The sequence below is a fragment of the Megalops cyprinoides genome, chromosome 2 (assembly GCF_013368585.1).
Source record: "Megalops cyprinoides isolate fMegCyp1 chromosome 2, fMegCyp1.pri, whole genome shotgun sequence".
In the NCBI taxonomy this organism is placed as follows: Eukaryota; Metazoa; Chordata; class Actinopteri; order Elopiformes; family Megalopidae; genus Megalops; species Megalops cyprinoides.
Window position 1 is genome coordinate 38,821,698 of NC_050584.1, and position 13,303 is coordinate 38,835,000.

Genomic DNA, 13,303 nt, shown 5'->3' on the forward strand with positions numbered 1-13,303 from the left:
AGTAAAGTTAAAAACAAAAAAAACAGGCCAGCCTCTGTCGGTACTGCTTGCGCATCGCACCTGAAAGCGAGAGCACCTCGAGGCCTTTGCCGCTCCGCGAGCCGCCGGTCCCGTCACGAGGCTGCCGGGCCAGAGTGCGCCCTCTTTGAGTTCTGCAGGGCGAGGCTGCGCTCGCACCCGCACCCGCACCCACCTGTTGCTTGATTTGCCGCTGAAAGCTGCCGCCCCCCCCTCCCCCCCGCCCGGCTTGCCGTGGCCGTCTCACGAATGAAACTGCATGCCTTTAACCTCCCTCCCCCTTCCCCTGTGTGAAATGATCCCTGCTCCTCCTCCGGCGCAGTGAAAACGGTACGTTTTCGTCCGTGTGGGTACAACGTGGCGCTTTGAGAAACGATGAAGCAGGGGGGAATGGTGATGGGTTAATGGTAGCTCACAGGCAGGCGTTCTCTCACTGTGTCAGCTCTACAGTATCACACGAACACCCAAATACACACACATGCACACACTCACAGTACACGCTCACACGTGTATTATTTCATGATTATCGCTCTGTGCTGGTCAACCTCTTGAATTATTTGTTAATTCTTTTTGATGTTCTTTACAGCATTCATAAGTTATTTCAGTTTGTTATGATAGTTACGGAAGCGTTGGCTCATGGCTCAGGAGAAATATGCATTTTCATCTTTGCTGCATTTTATTATGAATGCCTTAAAATGTAGTAATGTCTTTTGAGGTCTGATGTAGCCATCATTGTGGACGCTTTATGAAGGTACAATTACGTGTAATTGCAAACATGACATGCATTGGGTTTATTTTCAGTGGTGTAGTGCCCCTCCGACCTTTTTATGAATCAGCGAGGCATAATGGCATGCTGGGATGGCAGGCCTCATTTAATAACTCTTTGTGAAAGCCTTATGCAAATAAGATGCTGCTCTTTACAGCAGGCTGGTATGCGACACTTAAGCTCTCTGTAAACTGGCAATTTTGTTTGAATATGGATCCTATTGGGCGGGACTATGAGAGATACGCGCGGCTTTCAGACTCAAGGTAACCTTTTGAGAATCCTTGTGTGTGCATGCCCTCCCTGACAGCCCAAATGAGAGCATTCAGTCCCCGGCACTTAATCTGTCACTCACGCCGGCTGCACTGAGACGGGAGGCAAATATGTATACCTACTGCTGAGACTGTGGCCAAACAGGAGAATGCATACTCTGTAGACCCCCCTTCCCCCCATACACACACACACACACACACACACACACACACACACACCCCGCGGATGGAAAATAATAATCCTCCATGTCAAGGCTGTCTCTGTGTTGCCTGTGAGTCTGGAGACATGCTGTGATGTTTTACACTGTCATAGTTATTGATGTAGTAATTGCTAATTTGCCCATCTCTCTTTCCCTCTCTCTCTTCATTAGAATCGAGCCAGTGTTAGGCTGTCATGAATATTCCTTCGTGATTGCTTTCTCCTCCCATCTGTTGTGTTAAAAGTAGATGTGTTCCTTGGGGAAGGGTGCCTTAGCTCTGTATGGTCACCTGTGTGTGTGTGTGTGCGCGCGTGTGTGTTTGTGTGTGTGTGTTTGTCATTGTGTGATGACGGCACGCTTTCACTGTAGACTGAACCCTGGTGTGGCGGTCAGAACCGTACCCTGAGCTGTAGTGTGCCGGTTCAGCTGGCCTGACTGCTCCTGTGTGCTGTGCTCAGTTGCAGTGGCTGCTGGATAACTATGAGACGGCCGAGGGGGTGAGCCTGCCTCGCAGCTCCCTCTACAACCACTACCTGCGGCACTGCCAGGAGCAGAAGCTGGACCCGGTCAACGCCGCCTCCTTCGGCAAGCTCATCCGCTCCGTCTTCATGGGCCTGCGGACCCGCCGCCTGGGCACCAGGTCCGCACCTCTCACCCCCCAACAGCCCCCCCCTCCACCCACGCGCACTCACACACACACACACACACACACACACACACCTTCATCCAGAGAGAACCATTCATAGATGGAGACATGCTGCCCGTATGAGGATCTGACCATGTTTGTAATCACACTCACCAAGCGACCAAGAAGTTGCATACAAAGACATTGACTTCGGTGGCACCCTCTTTCTCTCTCTTCAAGTAAAGATGTGCTTATTGATCGCACAAGGACAAACACACACACACACACACACACACGTGTGCGTGCACACACACAAGCAGTAGTAGTGCTGAAGAAATGACGTGTGGAGTGTATAAGTGTGAAAGGGAGAAAAAATGTTTGTCCTTTCCTTCAGAGGGAACTCAAAGTACCACTACTATGGCATCCGGCTGAAGCCAGACTCTCCACTAAACCGGCTGCAGGAGGACTCCCAGTACATGGCTATGAGACAACAGCCTGTGCACCAGAAACAGAGGTGAGCTCCACGCTCAGGGGACTGCAGCTGACCCCTCTGTCCCCGTCCCTCCTTCGCCTGTGATACATTTCGGGTTTAACTGTCCCCCATCGTCCCCACTCCTTGTCAACCCGTAGCCATCAGGAGTAATTCATCTGAAAATGTAGTGTTTGGGTCTGGAGCTGAAGTCACTGTATGAGCGTTAGTACAGAAGTGTAAGTGTAAACGCTAGCGCTGTTGCTAATTGGCAGCACTGGTTTTTACTGTTCACCGATGAGCCTCTGCCTCCTCCTCCTCCCTGCCCCCTCCCCAGTCACCCAATAGTAACTCCCAGCCCCTGCCAACACGGCTGCGTTCCCCTCTCCCCTCTGCGCAGGTTCAAGCCTCTGCAGAAGGTGGACGGCATGGGGGACGGCCTGTCCGGGGGCTCCCAGCACTCCTCCAGCACGCCCGAGCAGTCGGTGGCCGCTCAGAGCCAGCACCACCAGCAGTACATTGGTAAGAGCGGCGTGCGTCATCCTCTACGCAGAGCATCAGTCCAGGCCCAGCCGTGGCGGCGGGATTCAGCCTGCTGACAGATCCGCTGCTGTCGGAGTAATGAATCAACTTCTCAGTAGAACTGAAGCCGAAGCCTGTGTGTTTAGTGCGGTGTGGTGAATAAGGAACTGGGCTTGCAAGCAGTAGGTTGTCCACAGGGCATTGTTGTGTGCTTAAGGCTTGTTCCTTATTGTCCACTGTCCACTGTTATGTGCTTGAGAAAAGGCTTGTTCCTTATTTCCTTAGCAAATAACCGGCTGTAGGTGTAGGTAACCCGTATGAGTGTAGGTGTGTTAAGTTGCCCCTAGGGGGCGTGTGCTGAGCAAATGAAAGGTGGTGATGCGCGGCCGTGCGCGGGCCCGAGCTGACCCCTCTCCGATCGCGCCTACAGATGTGTCCCACGTCCTGCCCCCGTTCCCCTCCCCGGACCTGGGCTCCCACCCCCTGCCCGAGCGCATCACCCTGGGAGATGTGAAGAAGCTGCAGGGCCTGTACAGAGACCACTGTGAGGTACGGCCGCGCTCCTCTCCGCACACTCCCCCAGTCACACACCCCGCCCCCCCCGTCCGCCCCTCCACCCCTCCCGTCCCCGTCCTCTCTCCCCGAGGTGGTCCGCTGTGTCACCAGAGACCCGACACCTCTTCCATTTAAAAGCTCTCGCTCAACCGAGCGGCCGAGAGAACGCTCGCGCTCATGCCGGGCGGCGCCGAGGACACGGGGCCGGTGTGGAGCGGGAGGGGGGCACCTCTCGGAGATAGCGCTCGCACACGCTGGAATCTCCGATGAGTCAGTGGGGGTATAATGGCAGTAGTAAAGCAGGAGTGGATATGTGGGCGAGCAACCATTTAACGCTCGTTATTGATGTATTTCCAGGCTCGGGGAGATGAATGAAGCCTCATTAAATTTGTGAAACAGTTGGTTTACCATATTATACGTGCCCTCCCCGTGTCCGGCCACACCACGGTCCTTTTGTTCCAAACCCCTTTCATCTCGCCATTGCTTTCAGGACATGCCAATTAACCTTTCAGCTGGCAGGGTGTGCGTCTTTGTGCGCGCCTCCCTCTGTGTGTCTTTGTGTGTGTCTGTCTGTCTTCTTACAAATCTATTTCTCCCTTTGTCTGGGAGTGGGTTTTCTGTCCCTGGATCTGTGTGTGTGTGCGTGTGTGTGTGCGTGTGTGTGTGCGTGTGTGTGTGCGTGTGTGTGTGCGTGTGTGTGTGTGTGCGTGTGTGTGTGCGTGTGTGTGTGCGTGCGTGCGTGTGTGTGTGCATCTGTATTTTTGGGCTCTCTCTAAACTTGCTTTACTGGCATGTCAGATAACTTGCCAAAGCTAAATAAAATGCAGAGATATTAAAAATGAAAATAAAAACCTTATGTAGAGAAAGTCGGCTTCCCCCTCGGTGTTCATTGGGGAGGTGCAGCAGCGGTCCCTCTGTCCCCCGGGCTGTGCTGACCTGGGCTGCCTGCGTCACACAGTCCTTCTCCTGGCTCAGCACCACTGGCTCCAGTTTAAAATGCTGCACAGACTGGGAAATTTTAGGTAGAGCTTTTCTACTGTAGGGAATGGTGCACATGAACATTGGTCTCCCGTGTACAGTACCAGTTAAAAGTTCGGACACACCTGCTTTATTTTTACTGTTTTCCACATTTTAGAATAAGACATCAAAACTATGAAATAACACAAATGAAATTATGCAGTGACCAAAAAGTGTTAAGCAAACCAAAAATACCTTATTTTTAACTTGTATTCAAAATGACTAATTTCAGATTCTTCAAAGTAGCCAAAAAATATGTTTTAAGATAAGGTTTTTTTTTGGAAAGAAATTCATACATAGGCATCAACTTCACTATTTATATTTGTCTAAGAAACAAATGTCAGGCATTTAAGTATAAGTCATTAGATCAAACTGTCTTTGAATGCATGTTTCCCACCAAGGTTGGCTCACTGAGTCATGTGGTCTACCGGGATGTACTTTCCTTCACAGCCTAACCGAGCCTCTCTATACTTTGTTCTTTCAATGGGCTCTGTACCTCCAGCTATTTTGTTGCTTGTGTTATAATTCCGACAGTCTGAGATGTGTGGTCCTGGTTGCATGGTGCATTGAGCCTCAGGACTGGCTATCTGAGGGGAGCCCTCTCTGATTCTGATTCCAGAACCCCCCCCCCCCCCAGCACACCATGCACTTTCAGCTTCACTGCCATCACACATTTGGGGAATATTGCACATCCAGGAGGCAGCAGCTTTGTATAATGTGCTGTTAAACCCCACCAGACTGTCTACAATAGTTTTTCTTTCTGTCGTCAGTGAGCGGTAACTGTCCGTCCGTTGCGTGGCATTCTGCGATATATCGGCGGGTTGAAAAGTGAGGCGTTTCATTTGAACGTGCACAGACGCAGACGCAGGAGCAGTTCTGGCCCGAGCACCGTACACTGCCCCTCGTGGGCTGCTCCATCAAGCAGAAACGGGCAGCTGCTGAACTATGTCACTCAACTGCTGCAGGCACCTGTACCAGTAATTATTCATAGCAAAGTTTCTGTTGAAAAGGTCTTAATATCCTACTGTCAGTCATGCCGGCGGACTCATTATTGCAAATTTATGACTGAAATGGGGGAGAAAAATCCATGTGGTTAAGGGATACGCAAAGGATATAAACCCACGGTCGAACCGCATTAGTGCGTGGGCTGCGGTACGGCGAGGTCTGGCCATCCCTCACAACTCCGCATACTTTTCAGACACGCTGTTTAGCCTGCATGGTGGCGAAAATGAAGAGGTAAAATGCTTGTTTATAGGGACAGGGGAATTTTCCTTTGTTTTGGAGTTCAGTGTTTGAGCAGTTGCCGGGGGCAACGGTAAACAAGGTTGTCATGGTGATACTTGGGAGAGGAAGCAAAAACATATCATGTGATTGAAGGAAAATCTATACGCCGTTGTAACTGGATACAAGGTGAATGTCCTGCCAAATGAGAATCTCCGGGCATGGTGTGAATCACTGTGAATAGAGACACTGTACCAGAGCGCTCTAATACACAAAACACACCAGAGTTGAATTTATGCCCGCAGAGGCTGGTTTTGTAGTAATGTGCCTTCCTCCTCCTGCTAAAATGAAGACTTTGTGCTTTGAAACTTCTATCTCCCCAACAGCTCCCTGAGAATTGGCACCTAACAATTTTGTATGTATGTGTTTGTACTGGAAAACATGTGCGTGTGTGTGTGTGTGTGTGTGTGTATTCCAGAGATTATTTCTGCATCGTGTATCAGTAGTGTGTATTTGGGATACATAAAAAGAGGAAGCATATTTGCTGACGGCAGTTATTTTGCTCTTTTTGAAAACGTGACAGTAGCTTGTAAATAGAGACGCCCGTATCTGAACACCCTGTTGCATAGCTCAGGGCTTCATTTGGCTGTGCGTGCTGATGACGTGTGCTCAGAGCTGTCTGAGTGAAAGGTCAAACGCAAAGGAAGGAATGAGGAAGTCCAGCGATGGTGTCACGCTTCCTCGTGCTGAAAAATACTGACGAGACAGACATGTGACACTGAATAACAATAAATAGGACCTTTCATTTTTTTCTTTTCTTTTTTTCCCATACTTATTTATAATACTTATTTATAATTATTGTTGAATATGAGGCTGCCTGCTGGGTGACACGACAGTTTAAATGTACACACGTAACGCGCTCGGGAGAGAGGAAGCACTGCTGGGTGGGAAATTGCTGAGTCTCTGATGCGTGAGGAAGTCGCTGGATCTCAGGTTTGTACGTGTCTTTGTCTGCCTTCCTCCCCCAGGCCACTCTGGACGTGGTGATGAACCTCCAGTTCCACTACATCGAGAAGCTGTGGCACACCTTCTGGTGTTCAACAGCGCCATCTAGTGACGGAGCCACTCCTCTGCCTAACAGGTCAGAGACCATGACACTGCAAACTGTGGGCACTCGACTGAAGTGTTCGTGCACTCCCCTTCCAGCTGGCTCCACTTCCATGACAGCCACAGAGTAGAATTTCTCAGTTTTTTTTTTTTGCAGTGCAGCATGTTTCTTTTGTAGTTTGCCTTAGTGACATCGATCTGAAGGGAGAGAAAACTCACCCACTCTCCTCACTTACCAAATCAGTACAGCGTTGAAAAACACATTATAGTATAAATAGTGACAGACTCATACCACGCAACAGTGTGATCAGTATTTGCAGGAGCTGACGGCCTGATCCTGTGTGTGTGTGTGTGTGTGTGTTGCTGCAGCGAGGAAGAGACGGAGGGGGTCATCCCGAGGGAGAAGCTGGTGGCTCTGTGCAAGTATGAGCCGGTCAAGCTGTGGATGCGGAGCTGTGACCACATCCTGTATCAGGCGCTGGTGGAGATCCTCATCCCGGACGTGCTGCGCCCCGTCCCCAGTCAGTCCGCCCCCTCCTCCCCCTCCTCCTCCTCTTCTCTCTCTGCTTACCCGTACATTTCTGTTTCCACTTCTGACACCATGCTGCCCTCTTCACTTTTAAGGCCTGTTTTTTGTCTTATATTTTTGTTGTTCTCTCTCTCTCCCCCCTGCTCCCTCAGGCACTCTCACTCAGGCCATTCGCAACTTTGCAAAGAGTCTGGAGGGCTGGCTGACCACCGCCATGAGCGACTTCCCCCAGGAGATCGTCCGCACCAAGGTACCCTCCCCCCCTCTCCAACAGGCCCGAGGGCCTTACTCACACGGCCATCATGTGTTCACCAGACGGAGGGGGCTCTGCACTGTTGTGTGTGTGACTGATGGCTCACAGTTTACCCCTCCGTAACGCTCCCCTACGTATGTGCCCCAGGCGGCCGTGGTGAGCGCGTTTGCGCAGACGCTGCGCAGGTACACGTCCCTGAACCACCTGGCGCAGGCGGCCCGCGCCGTGCTGCAGAACACCTCGCAGATCAACCAGATGCTCAGCGACCTCAACCGCGTGGACTTCGCCAACGTGCAGGTACGCCCCCGCGCCCCTCTCCCCTCCCACCCCCACCCGCCGCCTCTCGCCTTCTCTGACCGCGTGCGGCCGCGTCGCTGTGCCGCAGGAGCAGGCCTCGTGGGTGTGCCAGTGCGACGAGGGCGTGGTGCAGCGGCTGGAGCAGGACTTCAAGGTGACGCTGCAGCAGCAGAGCTCCCTGGACCAGTGGGCCGCCTGGCTGGACAACGTGGTTAACCAGGTGCTCAAGCCCCACGAGGGGAGCCCCAGCTTCCCCAGGGCAGCACGCCAGTTCCTGCTCAAGTGGTCCTTCTACAGGTACGCCTCACCCCACCTTCATCATTATTATTGCTACCTAGAGGGTCTGCAATGCATTAGATAACTGATTAGATAACTGATAGGGGTAGCAGTGTAGTATAGCGGTAGGGCACCGGGCTCACAATTGAAAGGTTGCGGGTTCGATTCCCCACTGGGGCACTGCCGTTGTACCCTTGGACAAGGTACTTAACCCCGAATTGCCTCGGTAAACATCCAGTTGTATAAATGGATAACATGTAAAATTGTAACCTGTGTAAGTCTGGATAAAAGCATCTGCTAAATGACAGTGATGTAATGTAATATAATGTAATGAAAGGTAATGACACCATTTTCTGTTGGCTGCACTCTCCCCGGCAGCTCGATGGTGATTCGAGACCTGACCCTGCGTAGTGCCGCCAGCTTCGGCTCCTTCCACCTGATCCGCCTGCTGTACGACGAGTACATGTTCTACCTGGTGGAGCACCGCGTCGCCCAGGCGACCGGCGAGACGCCCATCGCCGTCATGGGAGAGGTGAGTGCAGGACCGCCCGCAGCCCAGCCTGTTCAATACTGCATCTGTCTGTGGGGCTAGCAGGTGTGCGTGTTTAACACCGCGGCCAGGCAGGCCACAAGCAGGGGAGGAGAATTAGTTGTCAGTCCGATCGTCATCCTGAATCTGTTCGATGGTTTTTGCAGTTCAAATTTAATAAGGCTCATCTGTTTGCAGCTGAGTTCTGTGAAATCATAACATTACCTTTATTCAAAAGACATGAATTCATGGTAAATATGAGAAGTCTTCAGTTAACACTGTTGCTAATCCTTTCAAAACTATTCAGCGTAATTCAGCCTTTTTTCATGTTTAAAAACATTTAATGTGAAGTGGACAAACACGTTGAATATAGTTTTGGCTCTCTGAATCCCCCATTTCGATCTCAGCCACCACTGTGTTCGCGTAACTATTAGCCTGTTCCTGCTTACACTCAGGGTAGCAGGACTGCTAGTGGTGTCTGCAGGGAGCATGACTCTCTTTTCCTGGTAAAGCAGCTCGGTCGGACCTGTCACTTACCAGCTTTCTCTGTATTTTTGTATCCCAGTTCAGTGATCTCAACTCGATGATGCCCATGCTCATGGAGAAAGGTAGGTTTCCAGCCCACCTATTGCTTCTCTAATGTTAAACAGACACCTGCTTTTACCTTTGTAAATGTTTGCATGCACATAACCGATCTGCTTGAAGTCATCGCCGCTCTTGTCGCACCTCTCAAAGACCCGTCCTTCTCAGATGACATGAGCGACCTGGGCAGCGACGGCGACGTGTCCCGGGGGCCCAACGAGCCGGCCGTCAAGAGGGAGCGCATCGAGATCAACCACTCGCTGCAGGAGATCTGAGGAGGATTGGGAGGGCCCCGTCCACGGCCCCGGGACCCCCTGACGGCAGGTGGCGGTCCGGCACGGCGGCGGGGTGCGCGGTGTACATACAGGAGAGAGGTGTTCTCCTCAGCCCCCCCCGTAGCCACAGTTACAGGCTGTATTCTATTGGGGGGGGGGGGGGGGTCTGTGTCTTATAGAAAATGAATGCTTACATGAGATCTTGACTTTACTGGAGCGTATAGTTCTAATTTTTTTGTTCATTTCCTTTTTCCATATTGCAACTTAAACTGTGAATATGAGAAATGAATTTTGTACAGTGCTCAAGTTAAGTTCTATTCTATGTAACCTTGTACGAGTGCTGTTTGAATAGCTGTGCCATTGTGTTACTCCAGTGCCTTAGATGAAAACTTCTAACGACAACAGAAATCTATCTCCCCTCAGCTGTGCCTCTTGGTATCTACCACAGTATGAATGTATTTCAGAACCTCAGACGTTCAAAGCACCTTTAAACTGTAGACGTAGGTGTGAACTGTTGCTCTGTTGCCTCAGCTGCATTCGGCAGTTTCCATGCAGTAACGCTACCCTCATACCCAAAGGGTTCCGTTTCCTCACCCGCACGCTAATGACACCCAGAAAAAGGGCCGTAAATGCAGGGTCCTGCCGATGGCCGCGGACCGAGAGGAATTTTTAGGTCCCTGTTGTAAAATGTGGCCCGCGCTCTGACCCCTCTGGCCATCTCTCGGCTGTGTGAGATGACTGTTACCTCATCGTTCCCTGGCCCCCCCCCCCCGTTCAGTTATTTTCACCCCTTCTCTGAGGGCGGGGTGGGGCTCTAAAGCTGAGCAGCCACTGTGTCCCCATCTCTTCCCTCCCCCTCCTCTGTGCAGGTTTGCTGATACCCGCGTCACCGCCACTCGCTCTCACTCACCTTCACTGTCACATGTCCGACGGGGCTGCTGTGACAGGTCCTCTCCTGTCACACTGTCCCCATGAAAGCCACTGCGGCGGCGGTTTCCACAGGACATTCTGACAAGGCTTGCGCCATTAGTCAGGCTGAAGAAAACCGGCTGACACAGACGCCGAGCAGAGCCCTGTTCTACTCAATTTCATATGCAAGTCAGCCGTTCCATGTGAAAAAGAAGCAGTGGACTGTCGAGCGGAGTGTCCTGCACTGAGCAGGCGTGACCAGCTGCAGCCGAACAAACCCGCTGTGTCCATTCTGTGGGAGTGTTTACGCCAGACTTACATTGTAGGGAATTCACACCAGTTTACCCAAACTTGAATTGTACTGGTTTTTGCTTGGGCCAAAAACCTTACAGAAACCCCACTATTGTAGGTAATGCTTTATAATAATTGGGCCTGTTTCTTAAATGTTTTGGTTCAAACCAACAGGCGAATTTAAGGTGGAGCTTAGACCTCCCTTTCCAGTTGTCTTTTGTTTTGTTCCAAGGGGATGTGAAAAACCAAACACTTTGTGAGCAAAGCTACACATACACAATAAAAAGCAAAAAAAGGCTGTACTAGCTGTTGTTCTAAGCTTATTACACATAACTGTGTAGTGGTTAAACTTTTGTACAATAGGAGAAGTCTGATTTATAAAGCCAAAATGTAAAAGAAATATATTTAGTTTCTTGAACTGTTGTAGAAGAAAATGTATTCTTTAATGGCCTTCAGTATCACTTGAGGTACTCTTTCCCCTCACTGTTTGCCTGTCTGTTGGAACACCGCTCCAGTGCTGAGCGCTGTCACATCGCCCCTCCCCCCTCACCCTTCATATGTCAGGTTGAACAAATAAAAAATACATCAAAATCAAGTTGCTGGTCCCCATAAGGCTGTGCTTAAAGGTCAGTAGCTTTCCTTTTGCATTTTATTGTGGACGTGCTTCATTTTTGAAAACTCCACTTATATTGCCGACTTGCCATTGCTCATCCGAAATGTTTCCCTCAAATTAGAGTCCATTTAAATTGTAAGGCTCAAGAATCTTGGGCTTGAGTCAATTCATGGCTTTTTTTTTTTTTGCAATTTGTGTCTGTCATAGTACTCTTGCCTGTTTAAGTGATTGGGGAAGGTCACTTCTTTTCAGTGTAATTTGTTAATGTTTTTGTAATGCTGTTTAGACTTTTGGCTGAGGGGTTATTTTTTATTGTTCTAGTTCTGGTTCTTATTGCAAGTATATTGAACCCTTATTTCTAAGTATTTTTAAACCTGTTTTTGACTACACTTTACCTAGCCTGAAGACAGGCGATGGTCTGTAACAAACTGCATAGTTATATTGTATTTTGTACTGGTCAAAATGTCTAATAAATGGGTGTAAAACAGTTGTCCTACTTACTGACTCGTTATTAATAAGTCATTTATATAAAATGGCCCTCATCATATTTCCATTCTTTTTTGAAAATGTGTCAGTGCAACAAACCATCTCAGAATCTGAAAGTCCATTACCAGCTTTCTTCAGTTATAAATTTCACACATAATATTCAACTGGGACATGTGTATAGTTAATCTTGTATACTTATAAATATAAAATTCAAGTTTTCATGGCAAATACCATTCCGGATATGTATGGGTATATGCTTAACTCATTCATCCTTTTTTTTCTTTTCAGTTCTTATATCCGCTTTTCAAACTCATGATGTTATTCCAAGGCACAGACTATTCACATTGCATACAGCACAAACCAAAGTCATTACACAGAAATACTTTCACTCCCAAAAGCACAGGTGTGGAGTTTCGGCCCTGTGTGTCCTACGTGGAGCCGAGTGATTAAGAAAAGGCTCAGTCCTGTATTACTTGGTCCGTTATGTGAGGGGCAGGGGCACTGAACCCGTTCCCAGGTAAGTGCACATCCTCAGCGGGCGAGGGGTTGAGTCCGGGCAGGGTGACTGTGCCCCTTCGGCAGGGCGCTCCCCAGGTCATCCTGTCCCCTCTGGCCGGCTTTTCAGCAGGGCTCCTTAGGGGGCTTAACAGTAGTCATGGGAGAGTGAGGCCTCACGAAAACCAATTATGGGCGGAGCTGCCAGGAGCTGTCCACCGCACCACCGTATAAATAAACCAAAAGACTTGGCTCTCCATGGAAAACCGATATGACTGGTTCAGCTCAGAGTTGTTGATAGCACCTGACAGCTCCACCCCTTTTTGTCCCATGAAAGCCCACCATAACTCTGTGAAAGTGCAGTAAGTGTGCTTCCAGAGGCTCTCAGGAAGGGCACCCCAGTCCCTCACAATGAGCAGCCTGCCATGTACTTCCCTGCAGAGGAACACACACAAACACCGGTCTGTCAGCATTCAATGTGTTCATATACAAAAAATTTCCACATACAACACTGAGAAGTCATTGAAAGTGGTTTAAACTGGGGACAAGTCTTCTCTTTAAAAAAAAAAAAAAAAAAACTTCCAGCATTTAAAACACACCAAGTTTCATGTCCATACGTCAGCATATACAAACCTGTAAAGGTAGCTGCGCTGCTCAAAAAGTCATCATCATGACAACAACTTGACTTATTTTTCCATGTAACTACCAGTGTGCATCAAACAGCACAGATCATAACTTTCAACTGGACAAGTATGAAAGTGAACTCGTCTTGTACCTGTGGCAAACTGGACAAGTATGAAAGTGAACTCGTCTTGTACCTGTGGCAAACCTCTTTTTCACCAGGGACATGCGATATCGACCCCCCACCAGCTCCACGTCCATTCCGGACAGCGAGGTGCCCGAGCCCACAAACTGCACGGCCAGGCTGGGGGGCGGGCCCCGCGGCGCCTCCAGACACTGCCAGCTGGCACACAGCGTGCCCGAGCCTGTGGGGGAGGC

General features: G+C 49.8%; 2 protein-coding genes across 2 annotated transcripts in view; one reads left to right on the forward strand and one right to left on the reverse strand.

Moving 5' to 3' along the window:
* Positions 1–9,648, forward strand: part of rfx2 (regulatory factor X, 2 (influences HLA class II expression)) — a 33,669-nt gene extending 24,021 nt beyond the window's left edge. The window contains exons 7-18 of the mRNA XM_036521330.1: positions 1,712–1,893; positions 2,273–2,392; positions 2,748–2,869; positions 3,300–3,418; positions 6,691–6,803; positions 7,139–7,290; positions 7,451–7,548; positions 7,699–7,848; positions 7,937–8,145; positions 8,503–8,656; positions 9,219–9,261; positions 9,389–9,648. Of these exons, the coding sequence (XP_036377223.1) occupies positions 1,712–1,893; positions 2,273–2,392; positions 2,748–2,869; positions 3,300–3,418; positions 6,691–6,803; positions 7,139–7,290; positions 7,451–7,548; positions 7,699–7,848; positions 7,937–8,145; positions 8,503–8,656; positions 9,219–9,261; positions 9,389–9,510 (1,584 nt within the window). The 3' untranslated portion in view covers positions 9,511–9,648. The remainder of the gene's footprint in view (positions 1–1,711; positions 1,894–2,272; positions 2,393–2,747; positions 2,870–3,299; positions 3,419–6,690; positions 6,804–7,138; positions 7,291–7,450; positions 7,549–7,698; positions 7,849–7,936; positions 8,146–8,502; positions 8,657–9,218; positions 9,262–9,388) is intronic.
* A 48-nt stretch (positions 9,649–9,696) lies between these two features.
* Positions 9,697–13,303, reverse strand: part of fcho1 (FCH and mu domain containing endocytic adaptor 1) — a 33,097-nt gene continuing 29,490 nt past the window's right edge. Inside the window, exons 25-26 of the mRNA XM_036521308.1 lie at positions 13,123–13,290; positions 9,697–12,739 (exon numbers count right to left, since the gene is read on the reverse strand). Coding sequence (XP_036377201.1) covers positions 12,711–12,739; positions 13,123–13,290 — 197 coding nt within the window. The 3' untranslated portion in view covers positions 9,697–12,710. The remainder of the gene's footprint in view (positions 12,740–13,122; positions 13,291–13,303) is intronic.